This window comes from Otolemur garnettii, unplaced genomic scaffold, assembly GCF_000181295.1.
Source record: "Otolemur garnettii isolate 467f Iridium unplaced genomic scaffold, OtoGar3 scaffold00061, whole genome shotgun sequence".
NCBI classification, from domain to species: domain Eukaryota; kingdom Metazoa; phylum Chordata; class Mammalia; order Primates; family Galagidae; genus Otolemur; species Otolemur garnettii.
In genome coordinates this window covers 3,939,598-3,962,134 of record NW_003852456.1, presented here as the reverse complement: position 1 = coordinate 3,962,134, position 22,537 = coordinate 3,939,598, and the positions used below count along the sequence as shown (strand labels likewise).

The 22,537-nt window shown below is 37.8% G+C and overlaps 1 protein-coding gene across 1 annotated transcript in view; it reads left to right on the top strand.

Moving 5' to 3' along the window:
- The window catches only part of TENM3 (teneurin transmembrane protein 3), a 199,871-nt gene that overhangs the window by 135,683 nt on the left and 41,651 nt on the right, over positions 1-22,537 (top strand). Inside the window, exons 14-19 of the mRNA XM_023514908.1 lie at positions 2,316-2,583; positions 3,880-4,023; positions 8,922-9,171; positions 18,034-18,266; positions 19,382-19,536; positions 20,647-21,521. Coding sequence (XP_023370676.1) covers positions 2,316-2,583; positions 3,880-4,023; positions 8,922-9,171; positions 18,034-18,266; positions 19,382-19,536; positions 20,647-21,521 — 1,925 coding nt within the window. The remainder of the gene's footprint in view (positions 1-2,315; positions 2,584-3,879; positions 4,024-8,921; positions 9,172-18,033; positions 18,267-19,381; positions 19,537-20,646; positions 21,522-22,537) is intronic.

Below are 22,537 nucleotides of genomic sequence, written 5' to 3'. Positions count from 1 at the left end.
TGACCACCCTGACACTGTGCACATCAGGTGAGATACCACCCACCAGGGGGCGTGCTGACCACCCTGACACTGTGCACATCAGGTGAGATCCCGCCACCAGGTGGCGTGCTGACCACCCTCACACTGTGCATATCAGGTAAGATCCTGCCCACCAGGGGGCGTGCTGAGCACCCTCACACTGTGTACATCAGGTAAGATCCCGCCCACCAGGGGGCGTGCTGACCACCCTCACACTGTGCACATTAAGTGAGATCTGGCCAATCAGCCTCCCTCCCTTCCCTCTTTCCATTCCCTTTTATTTCTTCTCCCCTCACTCCCACTCTGCTTGTGTTTTGTCATTCCTGTGGGCATTGTAGTTGTTTATACATTGGTTTCATATTAGTATTTAGTACATTGGATTTTTTTTTCCATTCTTGAAATACTTTACTAAGAGGAATTTGTTTCAACTCCATCCCAGTAAACACAAAAGATCTAAAGTCTCTATCTTTTCTTATGGCTAAATAGTACTCCATGGTGTACATATACCACAGTTTGTTAATCCATTCCTAGGTTGATGGACATTTGGGTTGCTTCCACAACTTGGCGATCTTAAGACAGTTTTGTGGCTCAGTGCATTCAGCATGTTTGATAAAGAAAACTCCAACTGTAATAAATTGATGTATCTATTTTGGTAGTCATCACCTTCTTGGTCTGTTTTATCACACCATTTCCCTCCTCATGCCAACTCTGAGAGTTTTATTTCTGTTAAGTTATTAATATTTATAGATCACATATATACCATTTGAACTGTTCTGAGTGAGAGGTGCTGGGGGAGGGAAAACATCACTGAACACTGAATCACTAAGATTTTTCTAGCATGAGCAGGCAGTTCTTTATGGCTGTGTGAGGAATCTCAAGTGGACAACATGACCGAGGCTTTGAGAATGCAACTTATTCTTAGCAGAAGTAGGGTGTTCCTGGCATGAGTTCCTGTACATAGCTAGCCTTGCACTCTACAACATATATTGTGAGCCCTGCAGAGCTGTTATTATTCCCTAAACTGATAGGAGCTTAGGTAAAAATAATCTGAACTTTGAAGAAAAATTTTATATGCTGGGTGGTGCTTATGGCTCTGGGATTAGGGCACTGGCCCCATATACTGGAGGTGGTGGGTTCAAACCTGGCCCTGGCCAAAAACTGCAAAAAAAAAAATTTATATGCTGTGTAAAAATAGATTTTCCAAAATAATTAATGTATTTTTCATATTTTGGCATTCATGAGCTAGTCACATTGACAGTTAAACTATAGAGTTAAGGGCTAAGTGTGGTTATTCACACCTGTAATGCCACCCTTTTGGGAGGCCGAAGTGGGTAGATTGCTTGAGCTCAGGAGTTTAAGACCAACCTGAACAAGAGCAAACCTCGACCCCATATCTAAAAATAGCCAAACATTGTGGCAGGCACCTATAGTCCCAGCTACTTGGGAGGCTGAGGCAAGAGAATCATGTAAGCCCGAGAGTTTGAGGTTGCTGTGAGCTATGACACTACAGCACTCTACTCAGAGTGAGAACGTGATACTCTGTCTCAAAAAAAAAAAGGTGGGGTTAAAGTATGACTTTTAAAAATTTATAACAGAAGCGATCCTTATGCAGAAACTTCTGTGAACTTTTACAGTCATTTTCAAATCAGAAAGTATTGAGTCTCTAATATGTGTATTTGATAACATTAGCTACACTCTAGGAAGAATTTTCTGTGTCTCTAAAGCTCATTTACCATCATATCAACAATCAGTAGTTAAGTTGTAGCTCAGTGTCTAATCATGAGAATGTGTTGTTATATTACCTCTCAACACAGATATGGAATTTGCTAGAAAAAACAATTGATCTTTTTTATCTTACCATCTTTATAAGCTGCAACCAGTCAGCTGATAAGGCTATAGGCGTAGCTTAAATCCCTAAGGCAGCCTGCTGGCATAGGCCAGGTCTTTGGCCAGAATACCCCCATTCTGAGCTAACCGTTCACAAACGTCTGCTCTAATTCTCCAGGGTGACAGGGGTGGAAGATGGGGTAGTGAGCAGTCACAGTGTCTCTCATGTGAAGAGTAGCACCTGAGGTATGATTAACTCAGGATATATGACAAGAGGCTTTTAGGAGGAGACAGTGGGCTGGCAGCAGAGTTAGCTTGCATTGTTGAATAAGATGAAACTCAAATGCATCTCTGTGAATAGTGACTCATCGGTGTCTTGTTGTAGTTGCTCTATTAGGTTCTTTTAAACATATCTTAACTGATAGTCACACATGATCACAGTTTCAAGTTTCTGCTTTATTCCAACCCAGGTACTCCACGAGGAAACCACAATTCCAGGAACAGATCTGAAACTTTCCTATCTGAGTTCCAGAGCTGCAGGGTACAAGTCAGTCCTAAAAGTCACCATGACCCAGGCCATCATACCCTTTAATCTCATGAAGGTTCACCTCATGGTTGCTGTAGTAGGAAGACTCTTTCAAAAGTGGTTTCCTGCCTCACCAAACTTGGCCTATACTTTTATATGGGATAAGACAGATGCATATAATCAGAAGGTCTATGGTCTGTCAGAAGCTGTTGGTAAGTTTCTTATACATTTTTTCCACATTGAAAATTCTCTTATGACTTCATATCATAAAATTGTTACCCATGGAAAGTCAGTGGATAAATAAAAAGCAAGTAAATTTGTTCTAGTGAAGTGACAAGCCAGCTGGTTTAGGTCTACCATAGGAAAGGAATATACTGTGTCTGAAAGAAGAAAATACCAGGGTTTTTGGCTAAAATTATAGAGGAATTGTCTCAGTGAGAATTCAGGTTTCCCCATCTTTTTTTCCTCTCAGTGTTTTTTTTTTTATTTTCCTCTTCTTGAATGTGTTTCTTCTTTTTTTTATTTTGTTCTTGTCCTTATAACTTTATCTCCTTTGCTTTTCTTATTCTTTTTTTAAATCTTTTGTACCTAACACTAATGTATAATAGTTTCAACTCATAATGATATTTAAGGGGATGTCAGACATTTGTGTCCAAGAAATATTCCATCACTAGAAGGGCCCCTCCATTTAGGGGAAGCATAGTCTGAAAACATTAAACCAGTTGTTTCAAGGAATGGGCAGTGTAATCAAAGTTTAACTAGTTGAGAAGTAGATAGAGATAGCTGCAAACTTGAACTCAGAACATCAAAAACTAGAAGACAACAGGAGTTGGTTTTATTAGTTTTTATCTGAAAATGTAAGAGACACTCTATTCTGAAATTAATACATAATTTGGACTTGAATTAGTTTAAATCAATCCAGTGGTTGCTACTTCTACCTTCAGTTTTTTTCCAAATATTGAAATCCATGCTCCATTGTGAACTCTGAAAAGTTTTCCATTTATGATTTACTTATGTTAGTTTACTGTTAGTTTATTTTTATTTCTGATAACAATATGTAAATGTAATGTTATAACTGGTCATCTTTTTTTTGTTCCATTGAACCTTATTTATAATAAGTCTTTTCCATCGTTTAATTTTTTTGGAAACTAAACAGCTCTGATTATTCGGGTAGCAAACACTATTTTGAATAGTTATTATCTAGTCCCCATTTGGAGCTTGTGTATCTGATCTAATTACTTTTTTCTTGCCCAATTGGACTTTATTTTGTGTTGGTAACCCCCTGAGAGAGTGATATATGAAAAATAATCTTTTTCTGTTAAATCAGTAGAAAATAATAGTGAGAGTTGTTTTTTAAAAAAACAACTCTTATATCATTAAATCTAATAAATGAGTAGAAATATGATTCAGAACACAAATATGAAATAGGCAATTTTTAATAACATAGTAAAATAAATTGCGCTTCTGCCTGTGATTGAAAAAATGAGCTGTGATTTCTTTGGATCCAGTGTCAGTTGGATATGAATACGAGTCGTGCTTGGACCTGACCTTGTGGGAAAAGAGGACGGCCATATTGCAGGGCTATGAGCTGGATGCCTCCAACATGGGCGGTTGGACATTAGACAAACATCATGTTTTAGATGTCCAGAATGGTAAGGTCTTATTCACGTGGTTCATATTGCTCATCTTCCAGTTCATTAGACTACAGCAACATTTTCTAAAGTCCTGTAGATTAGAATTGGCAGCGAAAAAATAAAGGTATAGGGCAGTCATGGTGGCTCACACCTGTAATCCTCACTTTGGGAGGCCGAGGCAGGTGGATTGCTTGAGCTCAGGAGTTTGAGACCAGCCTGAGCAAGAGCAAGACCCCATCTGTACTAAAAATAGAAAAACTAGCCAGATGTGGTGACAGGCACCTGAGCCTGAAAGTTTAAGGTTGAGCCTGGAAGTTTAAGGTTGCTGTGAGCTATAATGCCATGGCAGTCTACCCAGGTTGACAGAGTGAGACTCTTGTCTCTAAAAAAAAAATAAAGGTGTATTTTTAAAAACTATAAAAGCCTTAAGTGAGAACTATATAATACTGCTTTAATATACTTCAAAATGCATATATATACACATACATATATTTTTCCAAGCAGAAGCTTGAAACAGAGTAGTTTATTGAAAGATGAAAGAGATAGACAAGTGATAGAAGGGGAACAGAACCTCCAGCAACAGAGAGGGGAACCCAAATGGGAAGCTGGAAAATGTTCACATACTCATTGCCAAAATGGTTTTCCCATTAGAATGTAAGGCACTGACTTTGGTGTTGCAATGAAATATTCACCAAAGAGTGACTAACTCAACAGTGAATCAGTGAGCATAATCCAAACTACTTCAGAAAGGTTTAGCAAAAATGGAGGGAGGTTTTGGGGGGGGGGGTTTAATATAAATAAAAAATAAACATCTAGGCTTGGCACCTGTAGCTCTGCTACTAGGGCGCCGACCACATATATTGGGGCTGGTGGGTTCGAACCCAACCCAGGCCTGCCGAACAACAATGACAACTACAACAACAACAACAAAATAGCCCAGCATTGTGGCAGCACCTATAGTCCCAGCCACTTGGGAGGCTGAGGCAAGATAATCACTTAAGCCAAGAGTTTGAGGTTGCTGTGAGCTGATGCCATTGCACTCTACCAAGGGTAGAGTGGGACTCTGTCTCAAAAAAAAAAAAAAAAAAACCTATTTGAATTTGCCAAATTATTTCTAATATACTTTTAATTTTTAGGTAATCTAGTCCAAGTATCTAGATTTTTTTTCATTTCTGCTTAGACTTTATTCAAGACTAAAACAGTCTCTCATTCAAATAGAGTTACAAATACTATTACTAGACTTTGTGAATATTGGGGGGGAAATAAACTAATAATCTGAGCAAAAGGCAAGATCAAAAGTAATAGACCTGATAATGTGATAAGTGATTATGCTCTGAATGATGTCACAAAGTAAAAGAAATAAATATTTGTGAAATTATGACCAGCTTAATCTCAAAAAGAATATTATTTATATTAAACAAATTCTGTTGTCTTTACTATGTTTCTACCATGTTGCCCATATATAAGTGCATCTCAGATAATTTAAAGGTGTTTTGCTAAGAAAGCAAAACTTTAAGGTAACCTAATTTAGCCTTTTGTCCAAAACCACATCATACTAGTATCTCTGGTTTTCCTTTTTCAGATATCCAAAGCAGGAAATAGCTCGGTGTTGGCAAAATAATCTAGCTTTTGATTTTGCAGAGGTTTTTGGAAATACAGAAATGAGCATGGAATACAGCTAAATGTTTAACTATGATTAAAGTGTTTAACGATGAAGTGATTAATGGTCACTTTTTCAGATTAACGTTGCTTCATTGTTCATTCCTTTTTTAAAAAATTGTTGATCTATGATACCACAGGTCTCTACCCACAGTGACAAAGCGAGACTGTCTCAAAAAAATAAACAAATAAAAATAAGTAATTTTTGAAAATAAAAAAAATGGTTGTAAGTGTTGGAAACGATGCCTTTTAACCTTCCAAATATACTCAATCTAAAGTAGTTTGCAACCCAAGCCAGTGCTTGAAAATGCCGGTGCCTTACACCTCCAGGAGATGATAGTGCTGAGCACATGAGTAATAAGGAAAATAAAAAACAAAAACTCATCACACCTTCACTATTTTACAGCAGCACTAAGTTCTACTACCTTTGCATATTTGTCCTGGATATCAGGATATACATGAAGTTTGCACCTCAAAAGGTTGAGAGCAAAGCTGATAACTAGAGCCACATCCAGCACACACTGAAACTCACACCCAGGAGTCGTCAGTAGTGTCTGAAGTGCTGGTACTTTCAGTCTGTTTTGTTAGCATAAGGCTTAAGCCTAGTCTCTCAAAGTGCAAAGCCATATTCCACATATGCTAATAGCTGCTCTTGATTAATTCACAGCAGAACCGCTGTAGCTGACCCTACACTCACCACCTCCTTAGTTGTAGACTAAGTTGACGTAGTTTTCATAGACCCGACATACACCTCATGGATGTCAAGTACAGCAGGCCCAGTTCCTTATGGTGACCACCTCTGTGTGTTGAGCACTTTGTTACAGTCCCTGGCATGGTCAACTTACAGAGCTTCTACTGAACTTAAAATTATATTTCACGCAGTTTGAACATATTTTCTGGATTTCTTCAGCAAAGCTAGAGAGCATCTGTAGGTGCATTTTAGTGCTGTAATGAGAAATGTAGGGCAAAGTTCATACAGGTTCATAACCAGGAGATTATGAACCAGCAGGGAAAAGACAAGTAAAGAGGTCCAGAACAGCCTGTGGCTCTGTAAATCACCGTTGTGACAATACCCACAGACTCATATTTAAGTGGATTAGGAAACTTGTAGATATTCTATGTACATGTAATATAAACATATGCACACACATGTACACCCACATTCTAAACCAGAGCAATAATATAGTTAGGTTTTATTAAAATATCAAGTCAGATGTCAAAAGTAAACTACCCCAAATTTTGCCCTCTAAAAAATATTAGAAATTATAAAATACATGTTATTTTTAAATGGTAACCTAAGTCCTAGGGTTACCCTTGTACAGATTGTAAATGGATTGTGATTTAGAATTGTATCCAGGAACAGTGTGACAAGTAGTGGCTTTCCAAAGTGACATGTGTCTGATTGAATAAACAAAGTGATTTATAATCCTGGCAAGGTGACTGAGCTATAGAAATGAATGAAGGAAGAAGAAAAAGCAAAAGTGTAGACAGTGACGGGTGCTTGTGCCCACAGCCTGAAACATGGAAACAAATACTCCAAGGTTCACCTTTCTGTTTCTGTGCTGTCCTAATAGAGAAGAATCACAAATGGCCCAATTGTTCAAAGTAATGACTGAACCAATCAGGTGTGCTAGAGGGAGGCAGGCTGGTAGGGTTCTTCTGATGAAAATTACAGAACTGGCTCTTACAGGAAATTATAGTTGCATAATTGTCAAATAACGTAATCACAGAAAGAAGAATCTTAAGTATCATTAATGCATTCTTTGAATATTCAAGGCAAAATGCATTTCATCTGTTCTTATGATCCAGCTTATTGAGATTATTTTTCCTTAAATTTGCATAAACCTGTTTAATGTTTCCTGATTTCTTTATGTAAATTTTGCTGTGATTATTACATCACCCAAATAGCAAAGCATTAAAAAGTCATCACAGAATGCACCTAAAATGTGCTGAGCTATAAGGAGAACATAATTATTCTAATCTCTTCTTCATTTTAAAGTTATCCCAAAGTGGGGAGAAAAATACTTCCTCAAGTTCCCGTTTGTATTTTCATGGGATTATTCCTTAACAGTGTATCTGCTGAGGTGTGTAGTCAGTAGCTCTGAGAGCTGCTTTGAAACACAGAACATAAAATAAATATATGTACCTGTAAAGTCAAAGCAGCAGGTGGTTTATACAGATAGTAACACCTTGAAAAGTATCATAAATACATACGGAACAGTAGCCACTGATAACCCAGTGTACATCGGACCAAAATGGGGCCATCAATCTATCTATAGTAATGGTAAAGTAAATAAAATTAGAATCTCAACTCAAATGTAATTTCTTATTATGAAAATATTTAATATTCATTTGGCATTTTTTTTCTCAGACCCCACTGAAGACCATACAGGAAGAGATTGGCATTTTGTCTTGGTAACAATTATTAGCACTTAGGAATAACCACCACGTGTATGCATCTTACAGAAGATAAGAGTCTAAGCAAAAAGGACATTCTTTGACAGTAGAGTTAAAATAAGCCTCCATTATGATTAACACCTTTGGAGGTTTGATATGTATTTTCTGCCTTTGTTTTCCATAAAATATTTTTAACTTTTCAAAATTAATGATAAATTCACCAGGAAGAAATGTACATTTCTGGAGCACATTTTTTATTAATTAAATTGTAATATTTTCAACATTGATTAACAATTAGGCAAACTTGTTATTTCCTAAAGAATATTATGTAGTGTACAGTTCTCAAACTTGGTTACACATTAAGATCACCTGGAGAGTTTTTCTTTTTAATTTCAGTACCAAGGGTAAAAACCAGGCATCAGGACTTTTTACAGCTCCCCCAGAAGTTTTGCTGTATAGCCAATATTGATAAATGCTGATGTTGAGAATTCAGGTTCTTAATTTTTCCTGTTAGTCCTTTCTTTTATTAGACATATTCTGAATTCATAACAGCACTTTTTGTAGATACATGTATCCTGTGTACTTGAGCGTGTCATGTTTTACTCTGGGTAATTAGATAGAATTCTTTCCAATAAATCTTTAAATAGAAATGTCCCAATCCTGGGCAGTGCCTGTGGCTCAAGGAGTAGGGCTCCGACCCCATATAGCAGAGGTGGTGGGTTCAAACCCAGCCTCAGCCAAAAAATGAAAAAAAAAAGTCCTAATCCAAATCTAAAAGGCACTGCATTGTAGTTAGATCTGTAACAAACTTGTTTACTTTTTATCTTTACACTTTGTCCCATGCATTTTATTTCTTCTAGGCATACTGTACAAGGGAAATGGGGAAAACCAATTTATCTCCCAGCAGCCCCCAGTTGTCAGCAGCATCATGGGCAACGGGCGAAGGCGCAGCATCTCCTGCCCCAGTTGCAATGGTCAAGCTGATGGCAACAAGCTCTTGGCCCCAGTAGCGTTAGCTTGTGGGATCGATGGCAGTCTCTATGTCGGGGACTTCAACTATGTTCGGCGGATATTCCCTTCAGGAAACGTAACAAGTGTTTTGGAATTAAGGTATGTCCTTAAATTTGAGAATTTAATCAAAACTAAACCTACCTATCTTTTTTAAAAAGTTGAATCTGATATTTCCATATTTAAATATACCTTCTCAATGTTTAAAATTCTACCCAGAAAGAAGCCAAATTCTTGGGCAGAGTTAGAAGCATGACATATATATATATTGTACAATAACTATCAGCAGGGACCAGTTCACTGTCCCTCAGACCATTGGAGGGCCGGACTGCAGGCCCGGGACGAGTTAGCTGCTAAGCAGGACAGGCAGCAGCAGCAAAAACACCTGGCAGGCTGGATAAATGTCCTCAGCGGGCTACATGTGGCCCGTGGGCCATGGTTTGAAGACCCCTGCAGAAGAAGTCTGTGATACAACTGTCATTCTTTTATTTCATAGCAGTTGAAATTAAGGCATAAAATTTATGTTCCTATGATATGTTCTGATATTAAATAAACTAGGGCTAAAACTTACAACAGAGTATTGTATCTTCAAGTTGGGTTAATCCATTAGCTATAATGCCAGAGTGAAAGTAACATTGTTTACTGTCTTTGCTTTGTTCATTTAAGTGTGATTATCAAAATCATTATCTTCTCTAAGTTTATTTGGTAAGTCTTGGCATACAGATTCATTTCTGGTGTTATTTCTGCTGAAGTTGGCAATTTTCCATACAAATAATTAAAATATCAGAATTCAACTTGTTATATTCTAGAAACTTTTTCTAATTGTGCTTTTTTTTCTTTTTTATCTGCTTCCACCAAGAAATAAAGATTTTAGACATAGGTAAGCATCTTGCTTAAAGGTTATCATATATTTTCAAATGTCCTTTTTTCATTTCAATGTGACTCTCTGAAATTGTTTTCTAATAACATTACATAGTGAGAGGAAACTGAGAATCACAGAACATAAAAGGAATGAAAACTGCTTCATTGAACTGTTATTATATATCACAAATTGTATTATGAAATATAATTTGAGAAATATTTTCAAGGTGAGTCATAAAGTAAATTTTGTTACAAAAAGGCATTATAATAGGTATCACTGTATAACCAAAAAGATTTCTATGCTCCAGTTACTGTCTTATACAATCTAAGTCAATATTGAAAGAACAAAATTTTGAAATACAGCAGGAAAGTGTCAGAAGGCCTGTATAATTTGACTAATATCCAGGACAGCTCATGTTTAATTGAGCTTATTCAATTTGAAAGGCTCTGTTTAAGAAAAAGAATCTAAAATTATTTTACTTTGGCAAGTTAAAAAAAATATGTGTGTATATATATATATAACTAGTTATAGTTATGTGATCCAAAACCCTTCATTGAGCTTAAGGAACCCATGCAAATGAGAGTGAGAAGCTTATGCTTTGTCAGCTTCCTGGCAAATTTATCTCTGCTTATACACATAGTTTATATTTTCCTGATTTGGAAGAGTTACTAGATTGCAGTAGTGATATTGTCATTACTGTTATTATGGAGGGAAAGACTTTCTTCCTAGACAAAAGGAATACGGTTGAAGCAAATATATAGGCTCAAAGGTTTTTCATCTTCTATTTGCTGTATTCACTTAGTTGAGGAAAACACAGTAGAGGCTTGTATGGACACATTGAACTGAAAATTCTTCCTAGGGACCAATGTTTTAAAGGAAACCTAGCAAAAAGCAGGATGATCTAGTTTAGCCATTGAAGCAGCAAATGAAATGATAAATTACAAAATTAATCATGTTTTAAGTGAGATCTTTTAAATTAATAAATCCACATAACCCGTTTAAATTACTATGCAGAGATGGACGACTAGCAAATAAAAAGCCAAGTTCTGCTGAAAGATGTATGGCCGTTGTATATCAGAGTGACCAAGGATGGCCAGTGACCTTTCCTTCAGATCCCTTATTGATCTTGTACTTTTAGCTAATAGCTCGGTCACATGCTAAGATGCACTCTAAATCTCTCCAGAATACTAAGCACTCAAAAGTCTGCTTTAGACACCACAGTAGAATATTTAAGAAAAAAAAAGTCTAGACTTGCTTTCTTGGTAAGTTGTAGAGAAAAGAGGAAAGAAAAAAGTACGCACACCAGGTAAATGGGAAAATGCTGCAGGCAGTACAGAAAAGACTATCAAAGCAGCTACCTTTCAAAGCAAGCCAGGCACAGTGCCACATATTTTATATATGTTACTGCAGGTCCACACACACCCCTTCAGGGTGACAGATGAGCTCATAGGAGCTCAAGGAAGTCACCTGTCTTTCCCAAGACATACAACTAAGACATGGGGGAGCAGAGATTTGAACACAGCCAGTGCTTGTATGCCCACGTGGGTAGGTTTCCATGGGGGTCATTCCCTGGGTAAGCCAAAAGCTGGACTGATTTCACAACCATTTTCCAAATTATTTAGAGCCATACTCTCTTTCTTCAAAGAAAAAATATTATAAGAAACTGCATTATTATCAACAGTATTTTATAATGTCAGCTCATTACATGCTAACGGTGTTTCGCAGAGATGCTAACTGTAATCCCTCTCTCACAGTTCTCCATAGTTATGTACCAGGCATGTAAATACGCCATTTGGGTTTTATGTTGATATTCATTTGTATTAAATCCATCCATGTTAACTGATCACTTACCATGTGCAAGACACGTTGACAAATAGACAAGAAAAAGTTCCCACCCTTAGAACTCACAATCTAGTGGAGGAAACAAGGTATATATATGTGATGACTGAATGGCATTATCAGTATCCCTCTTCAATGCTCGCTTAATCATAGCCATGGCTTAGAATGTAATTCCACAGAGGAAGAGATTGCTGGGAGATGGGAATGTTATGAGGGAAATTTTCCCTGGAAGGGTTGCTATTTGAGCTAGGTCTAAAAATGAGTCTGCTTAAACGTAAGAGTGAGAAGAAAGGAAGGCACTATGAGAAAAAGAATATAGAGCAACTGGGAATAAGACCTGCAAGACAGGTGCTAAAGGTAATCAGAGCTGCCTGAATGTGACAGAGGATTCATGGTGGTGGTAACAAGAAATACAGGTAACAAGGCCAGTGAAGGTCAGATTGTTTCAGGCCTTGAGTGCTCTAAGAATTACCATTTTGTCCTATAGAATAACTAAGACACTGGGGTCCCATTGTGGGATATTAATTAAGTAGCAGACTCAAAGAGGTCTTATAGGAAGACTAATCTGATATCAGCATTCAGGGTGACTTGAAGATAAATTGGAAAGTTGTTGCAGAGAACACAAAATGAGCTGGTTAGTGATGAAGGAAGTCAACCAATGAAATAAAGGAAAGCGGAGAATGGAGAATGTATGGGTGTTAGGAAAACATAGAAAACATTCAAGGATTTTGAGACTGAATCACCAAACAAGATGATGAAATCTTTAGTAAAAATAAGGGTTCTGTTTGCTTAATAAATAATCAAATGTGTCCTGAGAAAACCAACATAATTTAGCTCACTGTAGCTTCTTTCTTCATCTTAAAAAATTAAAATCCTTTTCTGATTCTTCTCCCTATTGCTTGTCTGTAATCATCTTCCTTTTACTAGTTAATTAATAGGATCCTGCCCGCTCTTACCCTTGCCCTCACTTTCTTAGGTAGCATAAAAGTCATGAGAGTAACAGGTCAGAGGAAGAAAAATAAATAGAAATTGTGTCTAAATCTATAGAAAGAATGGTATTGTCAGTTGTTAATGATTAAGTAAAATATAAAAACACATGCTTTGGATCCTCTCTGTATTTCATATACTGTAGACTCATTAATTGGACAAATTGGGGGGATATTAAAAACATTGAGAGAATATTCTGTTATACCCAATTAATAAGTACTGCCAGGATTTTCTATAAAATAAAATTCTTTTAACTATGTTAGGCAGTTAGCTAAAGATGAGCAGGAAAGATGATGGATATGGTTGGGCTATTTTGGATGGTTTTGTGTCAAGCTGACTTGGCCTATTATAGGAATGAAGCTGATTAAGATCTTACAGGTAGGTTGCTTTGAAAACAGTTAATTAAATCCCAGGGAGCCCCCCCCAAGAAGCAGTTGATACTCATCAAAGTTGTGTATAAAACCAAAAACTGTGCTTTCCACAGAGTATGTAGTCACTAGGATGAGGCCCAGCTTGCTGTGCAGGTTGTTAATAAGCTTTGTTTTTCTTGCTGAAAGTCTAATTGATCTCTTCAATTCTGGTGACTGCTTCCAGCCACTGTACTGCTCTAACAGCTATACTTTAATTAATATTTAATTATATGATATTTAAATAATAGAAGTATTACTTGATCAGCATTTTAAATTTTTACACAAATGGACCTTTCATGATGCTTTAAAAATGTTTCTTTTAGTTATGCTAAAAGTTATTTCCCCATGATGTTTATAGTATCAGTTTGCTAACACATCCCTTTAATTGGTAGTAAATGTTACCTCATTCTTGTTCCAAGTCTTGCAGATTCCAAAATAAAAACTTAAATTAACTAACACCAGCCAAGGAGCATTTAAACATGCAGCACTAAAAATCAACTATATGAATTTTATATTACCAAGTAAAGGATCAAATAAGGTGTCGGTCACAGGTCTGTGAAATTGAATCAGTTAAAGTTTAGATGCAAAATTATAAAAACTTGAAGTTCAGCACTGCTTATTGACTTAATATTTAAAAATCAAGTGGAGACAGAAGCACCACACATTCCAAGTCCCTGTATGCAGTTATCCAAACAATCTTCTGGTTACCATAATAAGATAGGCAGTTTTACTTTAATATAGGGTATTCATAAGGTTCATGTGCAACTGTAAAATAGTTGCAAATTTTAAATTACACATGAACTTTATGAACACCCTTTTAAATACAATTTACTATATTTCTATAATTTACTAATTACTGTGCTTTCCATTCTAAGGGCCATGGCACAATTCGCACTTAAAAAGATTTAATTGCTGATAATATCTGTTCTGTGACTTGTTTTGTATTTCTCTAGTCTGAGAAGGGTGAATTATAGCAGAATAAATGAGAGATCCCAGTCTGCGCTTACCACTGAATCTGTTTCTAATTGAACAAAGCTGTAGAAGTGGTGGTTTTTGCTTTTGTTATTTGCTGTTAGCTGAAATTGTAATATTTTCCAACCTTTCTGAAATGGCCATCCCTTACCCTAGCCTGGAACCAGCTGCTCCCAGTTCCATTCTCATGCAAGACCAACTACTGATGTAGGAAAACAACTGCCCACTTGCATCAACACACCAGCCTCCTTAGTGCCTTGACTTTTCAGGAAGCTGGAGAGTGAGGATTAGCTCAGCGAGTAACTTTGAATGCCCTTCCTATTGCACTAATGAGCCAGAGCCTCTCTGCAACCTGGATGTCAACTAAAAATTTCCAGACTCACATCTTCTTCTACTATTTGCATTCTGACCCCTCTTTTCATTTAGGACAGGCCAGGCTCTGAGAACCAGCTGCAGGGAATTGAGCCTGTTCCATTTCCTACACTCTTGCGGGATATTTTCCGAGGCTAATTCTCTTCTCTAGGGCCGTGTGTCCAACTCACATTTTCCTTCTGGATGATAGAGTTGTGTGTACAATTAAAGCTTCCATTTGGTGGACATGTTGAAAGTCATTGATACATGTTGCTTGATTGAGAAACGTCCTTGGCTATGGCTATACCACCCTGAATGCGCCCGATCTTGGCTGAGAAATGTCCTTATCTTCAAGGAAGGAGATGGATGGCCCAGGATGTGAAATATGTCAGCACCACTTTGGAAATTCTCTTATTACTAGCTTGCAAGAATAAAAGTAATGCCAATAAAGGCAAAGCTGTAACTTGAATGTCCATTGTTTTCTTTTTTAACCAAGGAAGCTCATGTCCCTTGGCTGAAAAGGATACCAACACCCCTCAAACTGCCACCTGAAAGATTGGTTTGCTTGTTTTTTTCCTCAAAATAAAAACATCGTGAAGAAGTGTGCATGATTCATGTACTTAGACCAGCATTGCTCTTTAAACTATTTAAAATGGATCTTTTAAGATGAATCTGCTTTCTTTTAATAGTTTAGGATATTATAAACTACTGTTGTAACAGAAGAAATAAGAAAATAAATTTGAACCTATCCAAGTGTTATAGATAATTTTTTTCTTTTATTACCCTTTTCATCATTCAGTTAACAATAATTACTGCATTCATACACTTTATAAGGTTGTAAGGCAAAATACATATTGCACTGTAAGAGGAAAAAGGACAAAAGCAAATATTAAGGATATTTCATTGGGCTAAGCGAGGTGCCCCACACCTGTGATCCCAGCGCTCTGGGAGGCTGAGGCAGGTGGATTGCCTGAGCAAGAGTAAGACCCCATCTCTACTAAAAATAGAAAAATTAGCTGAGCATTGAGGTGGTCACCTCTAGTCCCAGCTACTCAGGAGCCTGAGGCAGGAGGATTGCTTGAGCCCAGGAGTTTGAAATTTTCTGTGAACTATGATGATGCCATGACACTCTAGCACAGATGACAGAGCAAGACTTGGTCTCAAAAAAAATAATAATAAACACTCATTTTTACAGGGTATAGTACGTCTTAGGCTCTGTTCTAAGGATTGCACGTATATTCATGTAATCCTCTCCACATGCTGTGTAATTTCTGTTATTGTTATCACCTTTACAAATAAGGGATCTTAAGTACAAGTGAGATGGGTAATTTGCCCAAGATTACACATTTATAGTAAGTTATAAAGCTAGGACTTAAACCCAGGCAGCCTGGTCCAGAACCAAGCCTTATACAAGTGACAAGGAAAAAAGTGGGGGGGGGGGAGTGTGTGTGTGTGTGTGTGTGTGTGGCGCGCATGCACACTTAACCAACTATGCAACTATTGGTAATTACCGTCTAATCAGGGAGACAGGCAAGGCTAAACAACCTCTCCAGTATACCCAGTTGGAGTAGCTATGACTCTTCAGGTATGTACACTTGAAAGACCGGCTCTGCGAGTGTCCGACTATTTACAAAAAGGAAAAAAAGCCTCTGTAAAATCCCTCTGAGTGTTACATTACTATGCAACTCTTCACTTCATTACAAAGTAATACACTACCACATTAAGGAATAGGATGTCTTGCTGCATTTAAAACTTTAGGTATCAACTTCAGAAAATACTCTAACAACACTTAGCGTTCCCAAGTTGATGGTTTCCCATAGCCCAGTATCTCTGAAGTGTTTTATTCCATAATGACTTGCATTTCTCTGAGTTCTTCATGTTACTTTTGCCCTTTTTCACATACTTACACACTCAGGACTGCTTGCTCTATCTACTCTCTTTTTCTTTTTCTTTTTGAGATAAAGTCTCACTTTATCATGGTATCCTAGCTCATAGCAACCTCAAACTTCTGGGCTCAAGCAATCCTCCTCAGTCTCCCAAGTAGGTGGGACTACAGGCACCTGCCACCACACCAGGCTAATTGGGAAGCTGAGGCAGGAGGATCATTTTGAACCCAGGAGTCTGAGGTTGCTGTGAGCTATGCTGAGGCCACAGCACTCTACACAGATAGATAGAGATGATAGATACAGATTGATGCGTGATAGATAGTTAAAGACTCCCTAACAGGAATGATAAATTACATACATTCAGCACTTAAGTAGTGAGAATTGTTTCATTAGAACCTAATCTCATGAGTAAGGAAGAAAGTAGTGCGTCACTATTAGAATCCAAATGTTCGTGAAGAGTTAGGTTCATACTACATCTTTTATGCGTCCATATAAAATAAATGGAAACAAATGTATAACTCTGTATGTACTGACAGGTGCAAAAGGCTTGACTGAAAACTTGGAAGTAGCTGCAGGGACAGGGGAGCAATGTCTTCCACTTGACAAAGCCAGACATGGGGACAGAAGGAAGTGTGTGTGGCTGGTTGTGGGGGAGAGACAGGAGAGAGAACATGAGGATCAGGAACACCAAGCTGGTCATCAAAAGATGCTTGCCGTCCAGTACATTCCTGTCAGTTGACATCTGTGTTGGGGACACCAAATCACTGAAATTATCCTACAATTTTTTTTCCAGAAGGCAGTATTTGCATAAGGTATAAAATTACGTTAACTTTTAAGAACATAGTGTTGAATGTTTATGAGGTGATTTTGTCCATTTCTTGCTAACGTTGGTCTTACCATTTATTACAGGTAATGGGACATAAAATGTTTCACGTGCATTGATTTATATTTATAAAATTGAGGCACTACATTTTGTGAGAAACTGTCTGCATCTCACCAAATCTACAAACAGGTTTCAGAACAGCTCAGCTTACAAACTTTAAAAACAAAACCAATGGATCTGGCATTCTGACTTAACCACATTAGGCCACCGGTGGAGACTAAATGATCTCATTTTAGTATTTAGCTCAGGAGAAACATTATTGACTTTTCTACATTATGATAGAACAACCAAGATGAGCACAGTGCTGCATTTTTCCTGGGGTAGGTTTTCTACTACAAAGACTAAATCCCTATGAAATCAGTAGCATATTCGTAGGAGAATTTGACAGAGACACCCTTTCCCTGGAATAAACTTTTAAGTGTATGTCTCAAGGGCAGTTTATTAATGGCTTTGCATTGAGCCAGAAAGATACACAGAATTTGCATGTTTATTTCAGGAAGACAGATACTGACTTTTAAAGGTAATTTTTAAGATAGCTGTTAATACATTGTTAAATCGTCAGCATCAGACAAGGAAAGAAAACAGCACTGTCAGAGGACTGGGGCCTGTGGTCACGTTCTTCTGAGTCCTTATTAGACAGTACTGCTCATTTTCTGGTTTTTGATCATAGATTCCAGTTTCTAATTCATTTCTCATCTGTTTTATTTTGCTTTTAATTTCCTTCTGAGTCTGAGGGGTATCTCTTGTGATGTTCATGTCTGATTATTTTTACAGCAGCAACCCAGCTCATAGATACTACCTTGCAACGGATCCTGTCACAGGGGACTTGTACGTTTCTGACACCAACACGCGAAGAATTTATCGACCAAAGTCACTGACGGGTGCAAAGGACTTGACTAAAAACGCAGAAGTAGTGGCAGGGACAGGGGAGCAATGCCTTCCATTTGACGAAGCCAGATGTGGGGACGGAGGGAAGGCTGTGGAAGCCACACTCATGAGTCCCAAAGGTATTGGCATTTGCCAATTTGAGGAGTTCTTTTTATTTAACAAAATAAAAACAAAAGGAGAAAATCCAATTAGTGCCTGGTTATATTTAATGCTGAGTCTAACGCTTTGCCTTCAACTGTGTTCCGGAAAGTTGTGTTTTTCGCATCTCATTTTGAAAAGCCATTTAGCATGAAACTGCTAGAATCCTAAGTTGATTTTACAGTAAATACTGGGTTCTTGGCTTTTTTTTTTCATTATCATACCTTTTATTTTCAACTCTTCAAAGAATGAAGCAACAGCTATATATAATTCAAGTCACATTCTGTTAAACCCCAAGGAAGTATCCAAATTCTCTCATTGTCCTGGAATTTCTTCCTCATGAATGAGTCCCAGGCTTCTTTTAAAACCATCACTAAGCAACCCTACTCACCCTCACCCACTTTGGAGCTGTTCAACTTTTGTTTTCTATGCCATGGGAAAAATGGCTTGCAGTGAGAAATATTTGGAGGTGACAGGGGCTAAAATTCTCTGTGATAAAGGCTTTAAACCAGTCAGGACTGACTCCTTGCTCGTTACGCTGTTCATTACGATGATTTTTGGTTTGGGCCCTTCCTTTTTTGTTTTTCATTATAGCTAGTGAGTTTTATGTAAGCGAGGACTAGAAAACGATATTTGCACTGAATTATTCATAATAGCCAATTTCATTGGAACAATGTCAGCAGAACACCAACCTTGGCTTAAATCTGGTTTTGTTAGAAGAGTATCATTACTATAAGTCTATAGAAACACAAATTTTCACATTTTCACGTTTCACATTTTATATAATCTATACTGTGACATTATATAAACATCATTCTTTTATATTTGAAACATACAAGTACTATGTACGGAATTCATACGTACACTCACTGGAGACTCTTACAAATTTAGATTTTGTTATTGATTTGTAAACGTATTTGTACTGTAGGTGCCTGCTTTGGTTTTTGTCTCACACATTTGCAATCTGCACCCCTCCCTGCTGCTTGTAACCTACGTTATCACCAGGCTTAAATGTTGAGTTTAATGATGGGCCGAAGAGTTAAATCAAAACTAATCATTTTGATAAATTAGTAATACTTACTTCTCTCCAATAAAGGAATGGCAATTGATAAGAATGGATTAATCTACTTCGTTGATGGAACCATGATTAGAAAGGTGGATCAAAATGGAATCATATCGACTCTCCTAGGCTCCAACGATTTGACCTCGGCCAGACCTTTAACTTGCGATACCAGCATGCACATCAGCCAGGTGTTTAAAATGTTAAGCTGACCTGTTTGTTTTTCCTGCAGTGACTTGATTTATTATGATGAGTAGATACTATGGCACCATATTAAACTGTGTATGTCATGTGTGGCAGTTGTTATGATAGTGCTGTCCCATTTCAATGTATAAAATGTTATATTCTTCCATAATTCTATGTTTAATGAATTCAATGCAACACAGAACAATTATCGCTAAGAAATGCTAAGTATTAGTAATAAAATACCAATAAAGTAGCAACACAGAGACACTCCAAAAAGAACAAAACAGCTTAAATCTGTAATCTTTTGATTGCATGAGCTCCTTGAGTGGTATAGAGAACCCACTATGATTATTCCCAAGAGATTATATTTAGAATGAAAAGCTTTACTATTGGCCTGATTGAAAACTCAATTGAATACTAACGTATTCATAACCTAGAAAGCCCCAACATTTGGCGGGTATTACTGCTCTAAGGAACATATGTGTTCATATCTCATTAATATCTGTTGACTCACTACGTAGAGGTTTATTTGCTATTTGGCTACACATATAACTAGCAAATCTTTCAATGAGCTGTGTTTTAAAATGAAATGTTAGGCCAGGCACAGTGGCTCATGCCTATAATCCCAGCACTCTGGGAGGCCAATATAGATAGATCCCTTGAGCTCAGGAGTTGGAGACCAGCCTAAGCAAGAGCCAGACCCCATTTCTACTACAAATAGAAAAATTAACCAGGCATGGTGGTGGGCACCTATAGTCCCACCTACTCAAGATGCTGAGACGGGGATCACTTGAGCCCAGGAATTTGGGGTTGGTATGAGCTATGATGATGCCACCACACTCTATCCAGACTGAAAAAGTGAGACGTGGTCTCAAAAATAAAAAATAAATTATATAAATCAATAAAATGAAATGATACTTTCTATATTTATCTCTAAGGATTATTTTACTGTGGCTATTGAAAAACTACTTTATAACATTTTAAGGCTAATTTCCCCTAAATGGTCTAATTTGTTTGCTCTTCTGGCCAGTTAACCTCAGTGCAGTCACTGAATAACCAAACCATTTCTTGTTTTTGTTTTTGTTTTTTCGGTTTTGGGGGGCTTTTTTGTTAAGGTACGTTTGGAGTGGCCAACTGACCTAGCCATTAATCCCATGGACAACTCCATTTATGTCCTGGATAACAACGTAGTTCTACAGATCACTGAAAACCGTCAAGTTCGCATTGCTGCTGGGCGGCCCATGCACTGCCAGGTGCCGGGAGTGGAATACCCCGTGGGGAAGCACGCAGTCCAGACAACTCTAGAATCAGCTACTGCCATTGCTGTGTCCTACAGCGGGGTCTTGTACATTACTGAAACCGATGAGAAGAAGATTAATCGAATAAGGCAGGTCACGACGGATGGGGAGATCTCCTTAGTGGCGGGAATACCTTCTGAGTGTGACTGCAAAAATGATGCCAACTGTGACTGTTACCAGAGTGGCGATGGCTATGCCAAGGACGCCAAACTCAATGCTCCATCCTCCCTGGCCGCCTCTCCAGATGGGACACTGTACATCGCAGACCTAGGAAATATTCGCATCCGGGCTGTGTCCAAGAATAAGCCTTTACTTAACTCTATGAGCTTTTATGAAGTCGCATCACCAACTGATCAAGAGCTCTACATTTTTGACATCAATGGCACTCACCAGTACACCGTGAGTTTAGTCACAGGTGACTACCTGTACAATTTCAGCTACAGCAATGACAATGATATCACTGCTGTGACAGACAGCAATGGCAACACCCTGAGAATTAGACGAGACCCTAATCGGATGCCAGTTCGAGTGGTGTCACCAGATAACCAAGTGATATGGTTGACAATTGGGACAAATGGCTGTCTGAAAAGCATGACAGCTCAAGGACTGGAATTGGTTTTGTTTACCTACCATGGCAATAGTGGCCTTCTAGCCACTAAAAGTGATGAGACTGGATGGACCACATTTTTTGAGTAAGTATGTGAAAATTCTACTGTGATTATGAAATCCTGGGATGCATTAACACAACCTAAGATAATACCATGATTGTAAGGGCTGGGGGAATCTGTGTTAGGGGGTATCAGGAGCTTCTATAATTTTGGGATCCCTCTAAGAAAGAAGATGAAAGTATGAGATGCAAAATTAGATAATGGGCCTTCGAAGGGTCTTATGCCAAGTGAGAATCCTAGAAGCTTAAGTTTTATGAGCTTCATGGTAAATCTATCTCTACTTGAGAATTAACATTTTATTTCAGATAGACATATTAGCAGTAAAAATCTTGAGAAGCATTACATTTTTAGTTTTAGGCATAAATTCTTTGAATTGGGATTTGCATACTTGATAAAACTATGCTGGGAGATTTCATTGAAGAAAAACTTAAGTCTGTATGCAATGGGAAGCCAAGGTGGGTAAGTTGTTTGAGCTCAGTAATTTGAGACCAGCCTGAGCAAGAGCCAGACCCTGTCTCTACTAAAAATAGACAAACTAGCCAGGCGTGGTGATGGGCACCTATAGTCCCAGCTGCTCGGGAGGCTGAGGCAAGAGGATCATTTCAGCCTAGGAGTTTGAAGTTGCTGTGAGTTATGGTGCCACGGCACTATACTCAGGGCAACAAAGTGAGACACTCTCAAAAAAAAGAAAAAAAGGAAAACTTTAAAAATATTTACAATGGATGTTTCTGGTTACATCAGCCCTATGAATGCAAATGTTGTTCTTATCAACAACAAGGGCTTAACTTTTTCTAACCAGTTATTGGAGAAGCTAACCTACACTTAAAAGAATCTTATAACTCAGTGAAAATCAGGAATTACTGGTCGCCATCTGAAAGCTTATAAAAGGTTGACGCCCATTGAGCCAGGATTCTGTTAATGTGTGGAGTAGGGACCCAAGCAGTGTGCTACCTCAACAGTAGCATTTTCTGAGGTCAGTAGCAATGAAATGAAATCAACCACTGTCTATTTTATGGTATGTGTACTTTGCAATGAAAGCA